Genomic DNA, 22,096 nt, shown 5'->3' on the forward strand with positions numbered 1-22,096 from the left:
AGAAATATAATTCGAGTTTATTTCTTACACATCATTTATTGTAAGCACCTTAAAAGCAAGTTGTAAAAGCAAGTTTATGACAAAAGTGCGTACGCATCCATTCTATTTATTAGAAGATTACAGAATGAGACTTCATAAATCCATGATCCTGATCCCTCAGCCCTTTTGGACATTAGTTAAATCAGAATTCCCCACTAGTCCTCTTTTTAATGCATAAAATACTTAGGCGCAACTCTTTCCAAACAAAGCTTACTCGGACTGGGAATTCCTATGCCAGAGGTAAATCCGAGTTAACATGGATTTAGACTGGCATGAGTTAAAGGACTAGAGTTTGTAATCCAGGTGGCCTGGGGATTTCGCCACACACTGGCAAAAATCACTTAAAACTCCCCGAACAGCCTGAGCTGCAGTATCCAGCCTGCATGCGCCGCATCTTCCTGAAATGATGACAGCACAGGCGGAGATGTGCTGAAGCAGAGCTCTCTGGTGCTGGTGTCTGTTTAGATGCCAAAGAGGACTTTCCACCGTGTTATAGACCTGCTCGCTTTGGTTTATATAGGGATTTGACAATGTTAAGAGTTGAAGATGTCGGTTTGTTCGACTCAGCTTGTGTGTTATGAGGTGAAGTGTCACATATCGCAGTGGTTTTTGTCACATGTACCCCAAAGAACCCCTTTAATAAGGCTCAAGTATCCCTCATCTTCACTGTTCTTATCGTGTGTTGTGTTGTATATCATTTAGCATTGATATCTATCGTTAAAATGGAATATTTAACATTAATAATCATCAGTAAAATTATTAAAGCTACTTTTAAACAAATAAAACTATTGCGGGTGAAAAACAAACTCACTAAGTAGCGCATATATTCTACTTTGAGTGTAAAACACAGATTACACATTATCATATGTTTGCCTAATAAAGGTACTGAAATAATGACATTAAACACAACTGGTTGTCTTTAATCTATTATTTTTATTATCATTTATTATTATTATTTAATTATTTTTAAATTGATACTACTAAATTGAACTTTACAGATTATACATTATAATATTTTTTCCCTTATAAAGGAAATAAATAATGACATTAATCACAATTTCTTAGTTTTATTCTGTGAATATTTATTTATTTATTTATAATTTTTTAAATTGAAACTATTAAAAGTTTTGCATATATTCTGCTTTGTGTAAAACTTTATAGATTACACATTATCATATTTTTTCCTAATAAAGGAACTGAAATAATGACATTAAACAGAATTAGTTGTGTTTGTAACCTATTATTTTTGAGTATTATCATTTATTATTATTTAATTTATTTATTTATTCATTTTTAAATTTATACTATTATTATAATTAGCACATATTCCATTTTGAGAGTTTAAAACTTTACAGATTACACATTATAATATTTTAGTTCCTATAAAGGAACTTAAATAATGACATTAATCACAATTAGTTTTGGATTTAATCAGTTATTATTTATTATTATTAACTTTTATTATTATGTTTTAATTGATCTTATTATAATTATAGATTTTTTTTATTATTATTTAATAAAAAAAATTATTATTAAAGTATTTTTTAATCTTTTTGACAGCCACAAAATGTTTAAGTTGCAAAATTTAACTTCACAAGTTTTCAAGTTGAGAATCACTAGTGTATTGGGAAAAAATAACTTTTCCCCCCGCAAATATTTAGTTTTGAAGCAATTTATGTGACGTGAATCTACACTTCAAGTGCAATTCCCCCTCACTCGCGTTGCCAGATTGTTTTGGGGTTCGATTTCATAATCAGAGCTCAACACTGTCAGTGGACGCCAGTTTCCAAACATATGCCATGAAGGGCAACCTTTCCCTTTTTCTCTCTCCGTCTCACATGCTGCTGGAACAAGTGAGCAAACAGGAGGGACAGTGTTTGTGGAGGATGAAGAAGCCATGGTGAAGTGGAGTTGTTTAATGACAGGAACAGCTGACTCATTAGGCAAGTGCAGTGAAAGGTAATTAACCCTGGGAAAAGTACAGCTGCCATGCGAGCTGTTCATTTCAATCTTATTAGGAATCAGGAGTTTAAAGGGTCTTCTCCTTTCAAGCCCTGCCCATGATATACCCCCCCCCCCCCTTTTCTCCCTTTCCATTTTTTTTAACCCAAGGGCTTCAGAGCCTGGAGACCTGCCTTTTGTGCTCCAGGATTTAGCTGGAATGGTAGCCACGGCTTCAACAAATTGCCGACCACCTGGTAGTACTCATGCGTCCTCTCTATTGAGATACCTTCCCGTCCTGAAACAATGGGCCGGATCAGTGCGTGCTGATAACGGAGAACAGGCGTGGAAGTTGTCCCTGCTAACACCTGGCCTCGATTGTGGCATCTCATTTTCGTTTCAGATGCCCTTTTATGCTTCCCCAAACCACATTAAGGGAAGCGATAGGTCAGCCTTTGAATTGAAGATGTAGAGACAATGTTGTTAGCATAAATAAATATGTTCGCATTGCTCAATAACCTTTCTGAAATATATTTGTGTCCCTAAACTAGGTCTTTTACTAGACTTTAATGAAGTATCTCTCTCTCTCTGTTCAAATGGGACTTTACTTTAAAGGAGCTTCAGTAAAGGGATAATTGGCAATCTGACTTGATCTTTAAGTTCCTGACAATATTTTTTAGCTCTTTTGAAGGGAGTTTTTTTTTTTATTGGGTTTTAAAATGTATGTTTTTGTCTTCACACGATAATGAGCCAAATATTAAATATATTTAAAAGAAGCTTAAGCACTGAATTTTATATATGTGTTGTCAAATTGATTAATCACGATGAATCGCATCTAACTTAAAAGTTTGTTTACATAATATGTGTGTGTGTATACATATACACAAACATATATAATGTAAGCACAAACTTTTATGTTAGATGCAATTCTTTGTGAGTAATCGATTAATCGATTTGACAGCACTTATATATATATATATATATATATATATATATAAATTATTATTATGTATTAAAATGAATTCTTACTATTGCAAACAACATTTTTTTATCGTGTTTGCTGGCAAATGGCAAATTTCTCTTTGAATAAATTTTACACACGTACACACATATATATAAAATTAATCGTGATTAATCGCTTCTAGCAAAAGTTTGTTTACATAATATATGTGTATATTATTATATATTGTGTGTGTATATACATATACACAAACATGTTATCTAAGCACAAACATTTTTGTTAGATACGATTAATCATGATTAATCGCTTTGACAGCACTTATATATATCTATATATAACATTTATGAATAATGAATTCTTACTATTGCAAACAAAATTTTTTTCATTGTGTGTTTGCTGGCAAATGGCAAATTTCTCTTTGAAAAAAAAAAGTTTTATATATATATATATATATATATATATATATATATATATATATATTTATTTATTATAATAATTTCTTACTATTGCAACCAAATTATTTTATTTATTTATAAAATTATATAAATTTTTATTTATTTTTGTCACTTTTGCAGAATTGTTTGCACAAGCTTTAACTTGTTCTAAGTTTTGAGGTCTGCGAACGCCTGTTTCCATTGCAAACAACCTTTTTTTTTAATCATCTGTGTTTGCTGGCAGATTTCTCATAGAATAATTTATCAGATGAGAAATGCTTTAAACAGTTGGAAACAAGTGTATCTTTGAAGTTACTCCCACATTAGACCTAGGGACAGATGATGCACTTTAAGGTAATTATACTGAAACTAATTATGCTTGCCCTAGAAAGAAAACATAGCCTCATATTCCAGGAGCTAACAGAAGTTAAAATAGCAGCTTTTGAGTTCTCAGATTTCACAGTTTAAAGTCTCTGGCATGAACTACATGGAGACTGATATCTCGCGTTTACACACACCCGCCCCTTCTAATCTCAAGCGTCCCTTTTCTTTCCATCTCTCTGCCTTTGTTTTTAGGCAGAAGGCCTATATAGTGAATGATCTGTGCTTTTTATCATGGTGAATATTTTTTTAGATTTGATCAATCTTGTTTTGACTGAATCTTTGATGTGCATGTAATTAATTTCCATTGAAGTAAAAAGCATTATTGTGCTCAACTCCACCCAGTTCAGACACATGTCAATGTTTGCTTCACACCTCTGCATGCTTTTTTATTTCAAAAAAGCATGTAAACAAAACCCCCAACCGCCCTGCCAATGCGCATTCAATTGCAATTATTTTCTTCCTCTCTTCTTTTTTCCCCCCTTTTTTTCGGTTACAGTAAGACATTCAGCGCAGGGGGAAAATGAAAGTAAAACGCAGCTATCTCTCGCTTTGCGCTTTATTACGCCGAAACAGAAAAACACTTAGCATGTAAAATGAATGTGGAAATTATTCCTGGGGTAAACTATAAACACACAAGTTACCCCTCCCGCCCCCCCACCACCATCCTCCTAGATCAGAGTGTAATTGCCAGTAATCAGGTCTGTTTGCAGCTGATAAAACCTCTCTGAATGCGTGGAACCCTCTTTGTATGATGACTCAATTATGCCCGAAGTGGCTCATCAAACCTGGACCATCAGCAGCTTTAATAAATAAGGAGGCACAAACTTGCTGCAGGCGCATTGTGATTCCATTCATTCCATAATTAAATCCATTCCTGGCTTAACCCTTTTCCAGCCACATGCTACAGACGAACAAAAAGGGGAAGAGAGAGAGATAGTAAGAGAGCGGGTGACCTTGCCATGAGATCCTGTGTCTTCATAACTCTCTATGTGCGATACTAGCGAGACAGGTGATATGGGGAGAGAGAGAGAGAGAGAGAGAGGAGAAGAAAACGGGGAAAGGTGATTGGAAGGAGAGAGAAGAAGGGAGGGAGGGAGGTATCTGGGTGGAGATAGAGCTGGAGGTCTTTATTTATTCATTGTTTAGTGCCACATAGTGCTTATTCCGTAATTACACTGAAAGTACAATCTAATCATAACAGTCATTCAGGAAGGACAAGGGCACTGAGTGTGCTTCGAATGTTTTTTACGCTTGTTTCGTTCTGCTTTTTTACCCTCTATCATTTTACAAAGTCGAGATACAAAGACAAATCTTAATGCAAGCGAGAGAGTACTTTTAGGCGTGCACGTTTAATATGAAAATGACGTTATTTTTATTATAGAAATCCACTTCTGAAAAGTCTAAAGGCGTTACATGCAAGTTATTTCCATGGTAAATTCAAATGAAATGCATGTTAAATAATTTAGACTCCTAATTTAGAAAACTTGTGTGCGCAAAAATGCACTTGGGACAGTCGTTGCATGCTGTATAAACCTTTTTTACATTTTTCATTAATTTATTTTTTTAACTATCAGTTTAACCACAAAATTAATTACTCTGTAAAAAATTATTTAATGATTTATCACATTTTTTCTTTTGTCAAATCAACTTCAGGAATTAATGTGGATCAGATAACATAATATTTTAAGTTTCTGTTGATTAAATCATTGTATTGTATCATTTTTTTTTTTTTTTTTTCATTTTTATCTCATTTTTAAATTTTAAGGCAACCAGGTAACTTGCTTTTTTAGGTTAAACCAACAATTCTTTGTTTTTTTCTGCTAATATATTATTTACAATATTTTTATCTATTTATCCATTTTTCATAATTCTGAAATCTAATATCCAAAATAATAGTTTGGTATATCAAAAATGATTTTAGTATCATTAATATGTTTTATTAATATTTTGCATTAGTTTTTATTTTTAAATTTTCCTTTAATTTTCATTGTAAAGATTTATTAATTTTGTTGGGGTTTTTTTGTTTGCCTTTTTTTTTTTTTAAAGGTCTAAGTAGTTTTAATTTTTTTGTGTTTATTTTAGTTCTTCAAGTTAGAACAAGTTTATTTTTTTATTTTATTTCAGTTACTGTTTATTTTATTTCTAGTCATGTTTTTTGTTAACACTTTATTTTACAGTCCGTTAGACGTTACATGCAATTACTATAGTAATAGCTATAATTAACCCTAACTTAACTCTAAACCTAAAGTACATGTAGTTAATTATTATTACTCAGTCCTTAAATGTATAATTACACTGTAACACAGACACCTTAAAATAAAGTGTAACTTGATTTTTTTTTTTTTATGGTTTTAGTTTAATTTAACGATAATCACCCTGCTTCCATGACACTAACCTGGTTTACTAATTTGCTACTAATAACCTACAATGGTTTGAAATCATTACATAGAAGTTAATTCTTTGTAAAATTTAAGTGAAAACACACCTTGTATTTGAGTTTGTACTAGCACTGTCAAACGATTAATCGCGATTAATCGCATCTGAAATAAAATTTTGTTTACATAATATATGTGTGTGTACTGTGTATATTTATTTTGTATATATAAATACACACACATGCATGTATATATTTGTATTATGTAATTATGCACTTACAATGGAAGTCTATGGGGCAAGCGTACAAACTAGTGCTGTCAAACGATTAATCGCGATTAATCGCATCCAGAATAAAAGTTTCTGTTTACATAATACAAATATATACATGCATGTGTGTGTATTTATATATTCATAATAAATATACACAGTACACACACATACATTATGTAAACAAACTTTTATTTGGGATGCGATTAATCGTGATTAATCGTTTGACAGCACTAGTTTGTACGCTTGCCCCATAGACTTCCATTGTAAATGGATACAGTAATTCTTAAGGCATGTTTGTTTTTCCTAAATATATTTTCTGTGGTACTCAACAGGATACCACAAACATTGTCGTTTAACTTGCAATTTATCCTGAAATACAATTTCTGTGCATGTGGTTATAAAGATAAAGATGATTTGAGGTTTGATTACCAGCAGTCGTCCCTTGAGCGGTTAAATCCGATGAGTGATTGTGATGCTGATAACAAACGTAATTACCATATGCATTGTGTTGTTGTCTGTTTGTTTGTCTTATTTTTGGTGATGTTAGCATTCATGTGTTAAAGACTAGAAATGCACTAACATTGTGCTCGGCCTTAATGATAGCGTGTGTGTTTCTGTTTTGACCAGAAAATGTCATTCATTTTTTTTCTCATTTGTGCATGTTAACACTAATCTTCTTTGTAAGTATTTTTTTAAGGGTCGCCGTGTCGTTTATTTAAAACAAATCACGCCCATTGATGTTTAGAGGCTTTAAAGTGCAACTCTCTCGTTCGGCTCACACGGGGCTTTGAGAAAAAGAGCAGATGGGTTAGGGCAAAGTGCAGCGGCCGCATACACACGCGCAGACGTACGCCGCATCAGGAAGCACTATCTCCTTGGAGACCGCGAGGCCATGCACATTAGTGGCCCGGCCCTCAGAGGGACGCGCAGAAGGGGCAGAGAGAAACCCCCTTATAATGATTCAGCAGATGACGGGCCGCTCAAGGAGTGGGCCGTCTTTCTTCTTATGCTAATGAGGGAGGGCCCCCTCCTCGTCCCCGGGCCCCTGTCCTCGTGCGGCGGTGGGGGCCGCCGGGCAAAAGATGCTGGGAGTTTTTAGCCATAATTAACACAAAGCTCTCTCTTTCTCTCTCTCTCAAAGCCAACAGGCATGAATGGCTCACCAATAGCGGAGCTCAGGCGTTGTGTAGCGCAGCGTTTAAATTGTCCCGATGCGCGCAATCACACAAAACTCTTCCCGGATTAACCATATTAATTACACACAAGCTATTTGATTTCTGTCAAGCAATCAATTTGCATCTTGTTAAGAAAGCCACATGAGGTCTTGTCAGTTAATTCGCTCCCAGGTTTCTCAACGGCACTGTTTGAAACATTCACAGTTAGCGTTTCTGTTCGAACAACTCCTAAATGTAGTCACCCTAGTGGAAGTGAATTAAAAATGAACTGTCTTTTTAAACAGTGTGCACTGATGACTAAAGCAACCTGACTGCATTGAGTTATAGTGATTTTTAACAGATATAGATAGCTTTTTAGAGTAAAAACTGCACATTTTAATGTTTTACATGAGTCAGAAATGTCCTTATAATAGTGTTTCTATTCGAACAACTCCTAAATGTAGTCGTCCAAGTGAAAGTGAATGAACTGTCTTTTTAAACAGTGCGCAGTGTTAGCTAAAAATGTAAAAAAAAAAAAAAAAAGTCATTATTTAAGAGTCTTTCCCCTGGTTTCACAGACTTAAGCTAGTCCCAGACTAAAATGCTAAAATGTTTGAGCTGTTTTAACTGAAAGCAACTTATACTGGCATATCTTAAAATATGTTAGTGCCATTGTTTTGTCTCAAGATGTAAACCAGTAATGTTTTTTTTTTTCTAGTGTACGTTTATAAAAGATACTTAAATATCCTAATCGAACTAAGGCCTAATCCTGGCTTAGGCTAAGCCCTGTCTGTGAAACCGGGCCATTATTATTTAATATGACTAAAGCAACCTGACTGCATTGAGTTATAGTGATTTTTATCAGATATAGATAGCTTTTTAGAGTAAAAACTGCACATTTTAATGTTTTACATGAGTCAGAAATGTCCTTATAATAGTGTTTCTATTCGAACAACTCCTAAATGTAGTCGTCCAAGTGAAAGTGAATTAAAAACTGTCTTTTTAAACAGTGTGCGCTGATAGTCATTATTTAAGAGTCATTATTATTTAATATGATAAAAGCAACCTGACTGCATTGAGTTATAGTGATTTTTATCAGATATAGACAACTTTTTAGAGTAAAAACTGCACATTTTAATGTTTACATGAGTCAGAAATGTCCTTATAAAGCGTTTCTATTTGAACAACTCCTAAATGTAGTCGTCCAACACTGTAAAAAAGAATTGTTGGTTTAACTTAAAAAAGTAAGTTAACGTTGAGTTCATTGAAATAAAAAATTTGAGTTAATACAATGAAGGCAATTGGTTTAATCAACAAAAACTCAAAATATTATGTTATCTGAACCACATTAATTAAGTTGATTTGACAAAAGAAAAAATGTTGTGATAACAAATCGTAAAAATATTTTTTTACAGTGAGGTGTCTTTTTAAACAGTGTGCACTGTACCTAAAATATAATTTTTAAGAGTCATTATTTAAGTATTATTTAATATGAATAAAGCAACCTGACTGCATTGAGTTACAGTGATTTTTAACAGATATATATAGCTTTTTAGAGTAAAAACTGCACATTCTAATGTTTTACCACATGAATCAGAAGTGTCATTATAACTGTAGTTTTTTGTGGCCATGTTTTCACTTAAAGATGTGTTTGTGACTTAAAACTTTTTCACACTAGTCATTCAGAAATACATTGTAAACACTTTGTTGTTGTTTTTTTCATTCTTTTCGAACAACTCCTAAATGTAGTCGTCCAAGTGGAAGCGAGTTAAAAATGATCTCTCTCTTTAAACAGTGTGCACAACCTAAAAATGTCAAAAAAGACTGATTTTATATGACTAAAGCAACCTAACTGCATTGAGTTATAGTGATTTTCAACAGGCAGAAATAGCTTTTTAGAGTAAAAATTGTGCAGTTTAATGTTTTACAATAGAAATGTCCTTATAACTGCATTTTTTTTGTGTGTCATGTTTTCACTTGAGGACATATTTGTGATTTAAAATTTGATTTCACACTAGCCATTCAAAAATACACTGTAAACACCTCAAGTGTAATTCAAGTTGTCACTGACATCTTCTGTCGTTTTTTGCCCTCAGAGCATGAATGTCACACTCACATCTTAGAACAGCTGAAAAAACGTGTGTGCAGTAACCGGAGCGGCCCGTGGGGACCTCGCAGAATATCTTATTCATTACAGGCCAAACAAACAAAGGTAAAATTAGTCATTGTTTTATATATATATATATATATATATATATATATATATATATATAGGTCATTGATTCAGTCAGATTGTCTTGTTCATATGTATCATATGTGGACTAACAAATTAACTCACCTCTATTTGTCGTGTGTTTTAATTTACATGCTACATAATCATTTAGGCCTATGAAAGTAGAAAAGTATTGCACCACACTGTTAAAAACATCTTGGCTGCAACATCTGTTGTTTTAAACTCTGAGTATCTTTATATATTTTGCACTTTTATTATATTTTATTTTATTTTATTTTATTTTAAATTGTGCCCCCTTCATTTTATTTTATTTTATTTTATTTTATTTTATTGCACTCCCTTCATTTTTTTTTAATTTTTATTTTTTTATACATTTTGTTTTGGTCAACATTTTCTGTGTGAGCTTTAGACACAATGGAAATGCACTTAAAATGAAAGTCTGTGGGTTTTTACCATTTTAGCATAAACCGTTTTAGTATATATAATTTTTGAATGTGTGTGTGAATTTTTGGTATTTATATGATGCACGATCATTTTTAAAGTATTGTACCAAAAAAATGTAAGAAATAAAAATAATTCAAATATATTCAATCATAATATATTATTTAATATGAATAAACTTGATTATTTTAGTTTGCAGACGATCTTAGGTATCTTCTTAAAGTGACAGTTGCACAGTATATTAAAAAAAAAGTATATTATAGTAAAGCATGTGAAGTTTGTTTGTATTTTGGCTGTAGAATCACTTGTTTTTGACAGATTCTGACTGGATACCTGAGGTTGACGGTTCTCGTTGACATATGGTTTGGTTTTGTAAGGTGGTGACGTATAATTTAAGGGATTGTTAGTGACCAGCTGTCGCCCGATCGCCCTCCCCATCTCATGTCAAAGTTTCCGCTCTGAACATACGAAATATCAAATTACGTAACCCTCGAAATCTGCGTACCCTTTGTTGAAATAAACCCCTGTGCTCGTCGAGCTAATAAAAGCGTTCTTTTCACTCTCGCAGCGAAACAATACAGAAATCACGAAACAAAACCTGGCTCTCGCAGTTTTTAATAGTTTCAGCTTTCAAGAGGTGTTCAGAAAAGCCCGTCCGGAAGCGTTGGGGCCACTTCTGGCGCTGCGTGCGTTAGCGTGCATCTATGTGTACACGAGCGAGCGAGTGTAATGAACTAATCAGGTACATTAGTTTTTACAGAATGTAATCTATAGTGTTTGGGAGTTGTTTGTCTCAATAGGGGCCCCCAGTAATCAAAAGTAATGAAGCTATTACGCGTCGGGAGCCGGGAGAGGGCCGGCGTGGCATTAAGAGTGGGCCACATAAAAGGTTTATTAAAGGAAATTAAGGTCCATCAATGCCACACCTGCTCCCCCTATTATAAATGTATGACAGGTCAGTGGCTTCAATCACAACAGCCAAGCCGAGAGAAGGGGAGATAGGAGTCATGTTTCCCATTATAAGCGAAGTAACAGCCCAGCCAGTGACTCACCGAGCTCACCAGACCCTCCGACCGCTATAGAGCGCCATCAGCCCAGAATAATTACATTTAATAGGTTTTATTTGGGATCAGCAAGGCACTGCTGGCAGAGAGAAACCGAGAGAGAGAGGGAGAGTGAGTAGGTGCAGCGGTATTAACAACTCTTTTTGTCTAAACACACTCACACACACACACACACACTACTACTACTTTTGTTTGTCGCTGGTTTTTGCATTATTATATTTTCGCTCGCCCCTGTCTCACCCTCTTAAAAGTGAAGGCCTGTCTGGCTGTTCTCTGCGCTGGGAGTTTGTTGCTGTAGTTTTGAGCCGATGCTAAGTCAATTAAATCAAGCCAAAATATGAAGCACGTAATGGACCTGAGCTACTGTGTGAAATTCCCCTCTTTTATTTGTCATAAAGTTCATTGACCTTTCATTTCTTGCGCTGACGCCTCATTGCACGCTCCAGGAATCGCAGAACTGATTGGATTAGGTTTTTTACTACTGTTATTTACTGTAATCCTATAATTTAAATGTATTCATTCTTTTTTTAAGATCTAAACTTGTGATGTTTCTGAAATTGCAAATGAAGTGCTTGCGATGTGATAAACTCTTTGCATGACGCTAATCTGGCTTACTTATTAATAACCTAAACTGACAGGAACTTAGCTGTCACTCTGATGATGAGATCCTGTTGAGATGAGTTATTAAACAGGATTATAAATCTCTGGAATTGAAAATTGCTATTTGTTATTAACTTTTTTCTGTTTTTTTATTTGCAGATGGAGTCTGACAGTGAAGAGAATCGCAGCGAAACATGTGATGGTACGAGGAAGTGCTTCACAACTTTAATAAATATACAAAATCTAGTTTTCATAATATAATATCATATAATATAATATAATATCATATAACACTTTATTTTAAGGTGACGTAGTTACACATTACTATATGTACTTACTAAAGTAATAACAGTAAATTATGCATAATTACAAATAACTAAACCTAAACCTAACCCTAACCCTAACTCTATAGTAAGTAGACTGTCACCTTAAAATAGAGTGTAACCTACAATATAATATAATATAATATAATATAATATAATATAATATAATATAATATAATATAATATAATATAATATAATATAAATGTTTTATATGATTTAATGTTTTAAGGTTCAGATCAAGTAGATATTACTTGACTTTTTATATTTTACTTCATATAATTATAAACAGCATTCTCAGCAATTTATATTTAAATAGTCCGAAATGTCAACTTTTATTTGCATATTTTAATTAACATCTGTTTAGCATTTTATAAAGTTTAATAACATACTAAATTTTAGCTTAAAAAATTTAACCTAACATTATTTTTTATTTACATATTTAAATTAACATCTGTTTAGCATTTTATAAAGCTTAATAACATACTAAATTTTAGCTTAATATTTAACTTAACAATTTTTTTATTTACATATTTAAATTAACATCTGTTTAGCATTTTATAAAGTTTAATAAAACTAAATTTTAGCTTAAGACATTATTTTTTTATTTACATATTTTAATTAATATCTGTTTAGCATTTTATAAAGTTTAATATACTAAATTTTAGCTTAAAATTTAACTTTATTTATTTTTTTAAATAACACATTATTTATTTTTTTTATTTTAAGTGTTAAGGTGCTTCATATCATTGTAAAGATGTATAAACCATTACCTCTGCAACAAAATATTTATTTTATGCACTTGTTATGAAACATGATCTCATAACACTTTTTAGAATGCATTATTGCTTTGTATAAACATGTAGGGATGCATTATATTTGCCCTGTTCAAAGTTCACATAAACAAGGTGAAAACATTTCCCATAATGCCTCAGAGACGGGCTCCTGACAGGCTCGCGTGCGCACGCCCCCTTTTCCTACGCACATTTGATCTGAAGTGTTGGTTTAACAGTCTCACATCAGATCTGTCAATTTTAATATTAATCCTCTTTAGCTGGAGAGAGGTGCGGTTGCCGCGGCGATGCATTATGCAGAGACAGTGACTTCATTATGTGGCAATATTCTTTCAAACGAGTTAAGGAGGGCGCCGTGAATGGAAAGAGCGACTAAAGCATGACAGGGGACATCATTATTCAAGTGTTTAGAGCCACGTACTGTACCGCTCATGTGCGCCTGGCCCTTTAATGTGCCGGTAAAAATTCATGATGGTGTTTTATTGAGTCTTCACCATGGGATTGAGGTGAAGCTGTGAATGAGACATTTTCTCCTACTGACACACATTCCTTCTCTCTCTCTCTCTCTCTCTCTCTCTCTCTCTCTGTCTATACATCTCGTGAGACTAAGTTCACAGTGAGGCTTTGAATATATCATGTTGTCAGAGCTGTGATTGTTAAACACTGTTTAGTAAAGTGATCCAGCTTTTCCCCCCATGCAAATCCACATGTGTATTGTCTTACACTGTGTAATCAGTTTCTAATTTTGCCTCAAGAGAAAATATTATGCCTCCTAAACATGCTTTATGAAATATAAAACAATTCATTCCTGTCATAGAGTTTTCATTTTACCTTTCCTTTCATTTAGTCTACAAAACTATACAAATTTTTGTCTGGTAACATGTAGGAACATAAATTACCTAGTTTTATTCAAGTCAAACATATAATAATTAGTGCTGTCAAATGATTAATCACATCTCAAATAAAAGTTTGTATTTACATAATATATGTGTCTGTGTACTGGATATATTATGTATATATAAATACACACACATACATTTATATATTTAAGAAATATATATATATATATATATATATATATATATATATATATATATATATATATATATATATATATATATATATATAATATGCATGTGTGTTTAAATATACATAATTAATATACACAGTACACACACAATACTGTATATCATGAAAACACAAACTTTTATGTGATTAATCGTGATTAATCGTTTGTCAGCACTAATCATAATTTAATAAAAATATAATATATAATATATGTAATTTAAAATATATATATATACATTTATAAATAAATATTTAAATATAAAAAAAATATTTTAATGGCATTTTATTTAATAGCAATTTTATTTATTTTAATGTATTTTGTAGTTATAATGTTATAAATATTATTTTATTATTAATATTATGCAAAATATTTAATGAGACTGAATTTGGTGACTTTGTGTTGCATCAAGTTAAAAAAAAAATCTCTTTTAGGTAATGCCTGCATTTTTACTTCTTATAATGAAGAGTAAAGTAACTAGTTGCAATAGACATAAAGACAAGATAAACTCTTCATAAGAAAGACATTACCCAGAATGCCTGACCTTAAAGGGCCGGATCACTCAAAAATTACAATTTTGTCTCTCTTTCATGTGATGTATTGAGTTTAGTGCACTCTTAGAAATAAAGGTTTAATAAGGTTCTACATAGAACCCTTGAGTTCTTGCCTTAATTTTAAAGAATTCTTTATGCCAAAAAAGGTTCTATATAAGGTTCTGGGTTCTATATAAGGAGAAATGTCTTAAGTAATTGCATAATACTTTGATGTTTAATGGGTTATTTTAATGTATGTTATGAGCTGTTTATGAGCTGTATGTTTATGAAAGTTTCTATATATGAAGTGCCTGAAAGAACCCTTTAAGGTTCTATATTAGGACCTTTTTTCTTCTAAGAGCATGTGCTGTTAAGCCACTAGCAAAAATAGGGTCAACTGATACTGGACAAGGCCAGATCCTCTGTAATGTGGTTTAAAAAAAATACCTGAAGCCTTATTTGCATCCCTTTGTTTTGTATGGATTTGCATCCTTTTTGCTGCAATCCATAGCCATATTTTTAGAGCCCTAAAAAAAGAGGTAGAGGAGGTTTCTGATTTTTGCTTAAGATGTTGTGTATGCCAGAAGAGCTGTATCTTCAACATAAGCGTCTCTCACCGAGTCAGCAGGAGCCTTCATCATTGTGTCCGTCTGAGTGTGACATTAAAGCGAGAGGTGTGTGAAGGATCACAGGCAGGTGCTGGAGGGGCCAGTCTCGCTGGTGGAAATGTAAACATGTGTGTTTACTCTTTCTCTCTCTTTTTCTGTTTGCAGTTCTGCCTGACTGCATCGCTGAGGCGCCCAGGTAAGCCAGAGTTCACTACCAGCTTCCGAGTGTCAGTTTATGGCTTTTCTGACGCCCCTACAGCATACGTGCAGTTGTCAAAAGTTGCATTTAAGATTTCAGATTTTGGACACTTAAGTCAAACTTAAGAATAACATAGTGTTTTGGTGATTTTCAGTTGATGTATGTCAAGTCAATTAGTTTATCACAACTACTGTATGAACATGATCCACTTGAAGAACTTTGAAAGCTTGAAAAGTGTACTTATACATCTTTCTTTGAAATAAATGTTGCTTGTTTTGATGTTGATGATCTAATGCAAGTGTTACTTATGTAACCTTTTTTTCAAAATTAACAACATTTAAGTAATGAGTCAATACATCATCAATCCTTCTTCCAAAACGTGTTTTCCAAAACGTGTTTTTCACCCTGATTTACTATGGTAAGCCTATTATAAGTGTTAATAATTTAGACCTAGATGGATGGTTTTCGTGGAAAATTGCAAACATACGTCACTCGTCGTGTCTCGTCATATCCGTAAATAGGGAAAAGTTGCTCTGGCTACTTTGACGCATGTATTGTGGTTAGTTGTCAAAACGAGGGAGAAAGGTTGACATGGAGCCGATAAATCTCAAACCTCTGCTGAATCACTTGTTTTAAACTAACGGAAAACAGAGGAGAGTCTTCTGGCAAAAAGAGCTTGTCACTCTAAAACATAATTTGTTGGCTCAACAAAAAAAAAATAACGCAACAGTTTGCATCAATTGCAAAATTTACATTCAACCAACATGCTACATCAAGTTAGAGGAATTTAATTTGTAGCATAAACACAAATTTTTAAGTTGATTATTCAAAAAGTTTAGTCGCTCCAACTACCAGAGTTGAAGCCCTGGAACCAATTAATCTGATCTATTTCAGTTCAAATCAAGAGCTATCATAACACATGCTAACATAACTTATTTAACATATATTTAATGAAAAAGTAAGATATTACTTGGCATTAGCACAGTCAATGTAGTGTTTACCTTCATGTATCTACTCTTCAGCACAATGGTAACCAAAAAACTTCAACATTACAGAAACTCTTTAAAATGTCAAACATAACAGCATTAAACACTATAACAGGTCTTTCCCTTCACTAAAAACTAATATTATTAACTTTTAATTTCAACATTTATTCTCCTTATCCAGTCCTATGCAAAGCATGCTGGGAACTAGAAACCCACTGCCTGATTTCTGAAGTTACAACAACTTAATTCTTTAAAAAAGCCAACTAACGCAGAAATTTGAGTTTCCACTTGAGTTTAAATGACATAATAATTTATGAAATTATATTAAGTGATGAAATGATCAACATTATTATGTCAACAGAACTCTACAAAATAATGTGAACTCTACAACATAATTTTTGCAACTTAAAAGGTTTAATTAAAACAATAAATTTGAATTTTGCACCTGTTGTGGTAACAGGTCCCCTGAATTACTTTTTAGAGTGATAAAACAAGAATCAACATTAGTGCCGAAGCACAACCAAAACAACGTTCTTCCACAAAATGCATGCAGTTTTGTTTTTAAACCGCTAGAGGGCCAAAAGTTACATAGTGTCCAAATACTTTTTTGAGCTGAAGTAGTTTTGTTAATGGCTTGTTGTATGCGTCTTATCATTAAGCAGCATGAATTGTCTTTATATTAATGCTATGCAAGTTGTTTTGTGCATTTCTTTTTTCAAAGTCTACACTTACTTTTTATGATATCAGCCTACAGCAAACATTTTATTCTCTGTATCATTCCTTATTATGCAGCGTGATAGCTGATAATAGCAACAGATTTCTCATTGAAAATAATGAGCCAGTTCATGCTTGAGTGTTTTGGACTCTGTGTTCACACATAAGTTCACACATGAGGATCTGCGATGCTGAATTTCTTAGTCACATCTTGCAGGGAATTTCAGATGCTGCCGTGTTGAGTTTTGTAACAAACTCAATGCCTCAATTGCCACCCATTTTACTTTGGTGACATTTTTATTTTTTATTTTTTTCTGTGTGTGTGAAACTGAATGTTCAGTGAGACATAATGTAGGGCGAGGCTCGATCCATCGGGAATTGATTGGATGGTGAAAAGTGGCCTCTTATAAGTGGTTGGAGGGGAGGGGTTGAAAAATAAGAAGGCTAAAATGGAAAGTCAGTTCAGAGGTGGAATTATATTTTTGTCTTTGGAATAATGTGTGCCAACACATCATTTACTGTAAGAGCAATAATGTGAATTGAGAAAGATGTTTTTGATGTTAACTTGAAACCATTTCTATCTGCTATCTGTCTTATCAGAGAGCATTAGGGGTAAATTATAAAAAAGTAATAATATAAAAATAATGTGTTGGCTCAACAAAAAAATTGCATAAATTTTTTTTGAGTTATGACGACTTTGAGTGAATTTACGTTCAACTAACAAGCTAAATTGAGTTAGGGGAACTTAATAATTTGTATTATAAACAAAAAATGAAGTAAATCCAACTACCAGAGTTGTAGCCCTGGAACCAATTAATCTGATCTATTTCAGTTCAAATCAACAGCTAAGATAACAAGTAAGATATTACTTTTTACTGGCAGTAGCGCAGTCATTGCTAGAGGCAATGTAGTGTTTACCATCATGGTAAATATGTGAGAAAAGGAGAATCTAGTCATGTTTGTTCACATACACTACTGTTGAAAAGTTTGGGGTCGGTAAGATTTGTAATGTTATTAAAATAAGTCTCTTATGTGCACCATTTATTTAATTAAAATTACAGTAAAAAACAGTAAAATTGTGAAATATTATAACCATTTAAAATTAGATTTTTATTTTAATATCTTTTTAAAATGTATTTAATTGCTGTGATCAAAGCTGAATTTTCAGCATCATTACTCCAGTCTTCAGTATCACATGATCCTTCACAAATCATTCTAATATTCTTATACTATTTACGTTGAAAACAGTTGTGCTGCTTTATATTTTTTGTGGAAACCGTGCTGTTTTTTCATGATTCTTTGATAAAAAGAAAGTTACAGCATTTATTTGAAATAGAAATGTTTTGAACAATATTGTAAGTCATTTTATTAATGAGCTGCATTTGTGAGACTTAAAAGGTTCCACAAAGAACCAAAACACTGATCTGAAGAGCCTATAAACAATTATTGGACGTTGTTTACTCTGTGAAGAATCATATAGCAGCTCAAGAACCAAGAAAAAGAGTTTTTTGGGGTTTTTTTTGTGCCATTTTTAGTTTTAGGAGTCCATATTGGCACAACTTATTTCAAGACTTCTATGCGTCTACACAACACACCTCACGGGTTCATTAGATCTTTGTACCTCAACCAATCATACTCAGTTCAACACGTTGATTTGTGACACGATGACGCATCCATTAAATGACCCCTGTATTCTCCTTTCAGCTTGCATCTCGGTGCGGGTAAAAAGCGGTCGGCTGCAGAAGGGGCCCGCGGGGCGCCAGTCAACAAGAGGAAATCGCTCCTGATGAAGCCCCGCCACTACAGTCCCAGCCCCTGCCCCAGCGAGGGGGACGGCGAGGAAGACCTGGCAAGCGCTCAGGACAAAGACGCGCCCAGGAACACTGACACTCCAGCAGGTAGACAGATGTCCTGTTGTTTTGTCTGTTTTGATGAACAATTGACGCTGAATTTTAAACTACCATCTGTTGCATTCATATATTTGTTTCCCTCCTCCTCCTTCGCCTCCTCTCCCTCCTCCCTCACCGCATCCATCTATTCGCCCATCACGTTCGTCTATCACGGCGTCCCGTGGAAGTTGATCCTAGGCGCTTTTTCCCGCATCCGGTGTCCAGATTAAGGCGATTTCCTACTTTGAAACCCGGATTAAAAAGTCGGTGGCGTTAAAGTAGCTGCCGCTGGGTTTATTATGCAGCCTGGAAAAGTGCTTTTTTATAAGCAAGTGTGGTTGCTTGCATAATTATGCAAATAGGGTAACTGAGAATAGAATGCACCAAATTATATTGTGCCTCGTTGACAAAAGAGAGTGATCATACACTCCAACAACAAAACATTTTTGGCAACGGAGGCACGGAAACGTTAAAGTCGATATTACGTTTTAAAGCAGTCTCCTTTCTAGAAACAAAATGCTGCCATTTCCTAATGAATCAAATTATGAGCATGTTGGCAACAATACCCATGCTTTACATGTGTACCTCCACACCCCTATAATCTGCACTTATTTGGTATATTTTTAACGATGTAACCAAGCAACAAACGTAATTGTCCCTTTCGAAAGCTTTTGTTAGACCATCGAACGCAGCCCAAATATACATAATTAGGCATAATGTGTGCGGCTCATTATTGGACACATGTGGGTTGTTAAATGGACAACAAAATAGCTCAATAAATTGAACAGCATCATTGGAAATGGAATTTATTTGTTTCTCTGATTTCATATTACCCATAATAATCATAACCTTTTTCTTTTCCCTCCTCCTCCTTCGAGTTTTTAGTATTATGTTCTGAAGTTGCGGAATGATTAGGAAAATCTCATTTGTCATATTTCCCTGCTGTCTCGCAACATGTTTGCTTTGCGTTTTGCCAAAGTGCACTACTGAAGAAGTGCTACTGAAAGAAAAAAAATTAAAAAACATAATGTGCGGGGTGTGACTGGGAGCGAATGACGACTGGGACCGTAGCGAAATTAATGGATCTGTAGGGGGACGAGAGGGGTATGTGAATTTCATGAGAAAGGAAAGGCAGGGGAGGAATTAAAGGGGTGTAAGGCTTTCATTTGGTACTGTTGTGTGTGTGTGTGTGTGTGTGTGTGTGTGTGTGTGTGTGTGTGTGTGTGTGTGTGTGTGTGTGTGTGTGTGTGTGTGTGTGTGTGTGTGTGTGTGTGTGACTCCAGCCAAGCTTCTGGTCTCCATACACACAATGGTAATGGTTATTCTGGAGTATAAACCATTCACCTGTTCCAAAACGCAAACCACTCTCTGCATCCAAGCATTTTTCGCCCTTGTTCGCTCCAGTCTTTTTTTCCCCCCACTGTTCTCTATTTTTTTTTTTTTTTTTTTTTTGGTCAGGGCTGTATCTCCATCTGGATGGCAGAGAACTCCTAATCATCTGCTCTGTTAATTGTGTCTTAGCATAACTGGCGAACTTTTCATCTGCGCTGGACCGCTTTGGGTTTTCACACCTCAAACTGCTGACAAAAGCGACAAAATCAGGAAAATCAGTCGCTTTTAAGTGTGTTTGCGGTGGAATCCATGCTCCGTTTTGGTTTCGGCATCCAGATGCTTCATGTTTTTGTGTGACGGGCACTGATTCTTGAGATATGGGACAAAAAATGAGTGACAGAAATTAAAAATGTTGAAGTTTAATGTTTATGGACTAATCTGTTCAGCTTGCAACTTCCTGCTTCTTCCATTTTGTCACAAAAAAATTTTTTTGTTTTCCTTATACAGGTAAACACTGTCAGATACAAACATGAGTAGTACCATGTCAGACATTTATAATAAATGGAGCATTCAACTATGATTAAGAATAAATTGAGACCACAGTACGGCATCAAACTGATTTTCAGCTCCGTCTTTTGAAATGTCAGCGGCATCTCACGGAAAATCTAATGGTGTTGACGAAATAATCATATTTAGTCACAGATGTATTGTAGCCATTTTGTTTATTTGGAGTTGCTTTAAAGCATATGGAAAAATAAAACATTCATAACCTGTCTGATTTTATTAATATTTTCATAAAAGATGTATTTTAAAAAGTGTATTTTTTAATTAATATTATTTTTTATTTAAAATATACATATATATTTAATTAAAAATTAATATTTGTTTTTTAAAAAATAGCATGGTTTTTCTAATTATTTTTTATTAAAAATGTACATATTTATATAATAAAAAATATTAATTTAAAAATGCATACCTTACAGATTAATATTAATGAAATCAGGCAAGTTAGTCTTTATCCTGATTGTTTAACATATTTTTAATCTTTATAATAAGTACTGAGTGATTTGGTAGGTGAAAATGTAACTAAAACTAAATAGTACATTTGATTAAGGAACATTCTATCCATTCTGATTCATATCGATGTTGAAGTGTGGGACACGTTTCATCTCTCAAGAATCAGTGCAGTAACATTCAACACGCATTCAACTGGATGCAATTCCAAAAATAAAAACGGACGAGATTAACCACCCTTTCCTCAAGCAGCATGCATAGAAACTATAATTATCTGCACAAACAGAATCAAAATTTAGGTTGTGCTCTAGCATAATGCCTTCGCGTTCATACAGCGCCAATGTAGACCTCTGCGACATTATGCCGGAGTTTGGCATGGTACGAACGAATCGGCAAGCACACTCTAACCCCTCAAAGCCTGGTTTCCATTTTTGGCAAGAGACGGGTGAGATTGTAAATGCCACTGAGCTCTCTATCCCCCATTTAGGGATGTTTTTGGGGGGATTAAAAGCAGGACTACTTTATATGCTCTTTAAGTCTAGCAACTGTTTGTTAAGGCAGTATGATCCCATTAGAAGCCCCTGAAACCGCATGTGGCGGCAGCCAAAATGCTCTAATATCTAATCAACTCAGTGGCTGCATATGGTTCGGAGGGTGGCATAAGGCTCTCTAAGAGGATAGATGTATCTCATGCTTATGCTGTATTGTGAACTTTAAACCCCAGTGCCCAAAGAGCTTTAACC

At 33.9% G+C, this 22,096-nt stretch overlaps 1 protein-coding gene across 1 annotated transcript in view; it reads left to right on the forward strand.

The window, feature by feature from the left end:
- st18 (ST18 C2H2C-type zinc finger transcription factor) overlaps positions 1-22,096 on the forward strand; it is a 70,355-nt gene that overhangs the window by 24,185 nt on the left and 24,074 nt on the right. The window contains 3 exon segments of the mRNA XM_067377654.1: positions 15,196-15,285; positions 15,385-15,415; positions 18,823-19,016. Coding sequence (XP_067233755.1) covers positions 15,196-15,285; positions 15,385-15,415; positions 18,823-19,016 — 315 coding nt within the window.

This window comes from Chanodichthys erythropterus, chromosome 23 (genome assembly GCF_024489055.1).
Source record: "Chanodichthys erythropterus isolate Z2021 chromosome 23, ASM2448905v1, whole genome shotgun sequence".
Taxonomy (NCBI): domain Eukaryota; kingdom Metazoa; phylum Chordata; class Actinopteri; order Cypriniformes; family Xenocyprididae; genus Chanodichthys; species Chanodichthys erythropterus.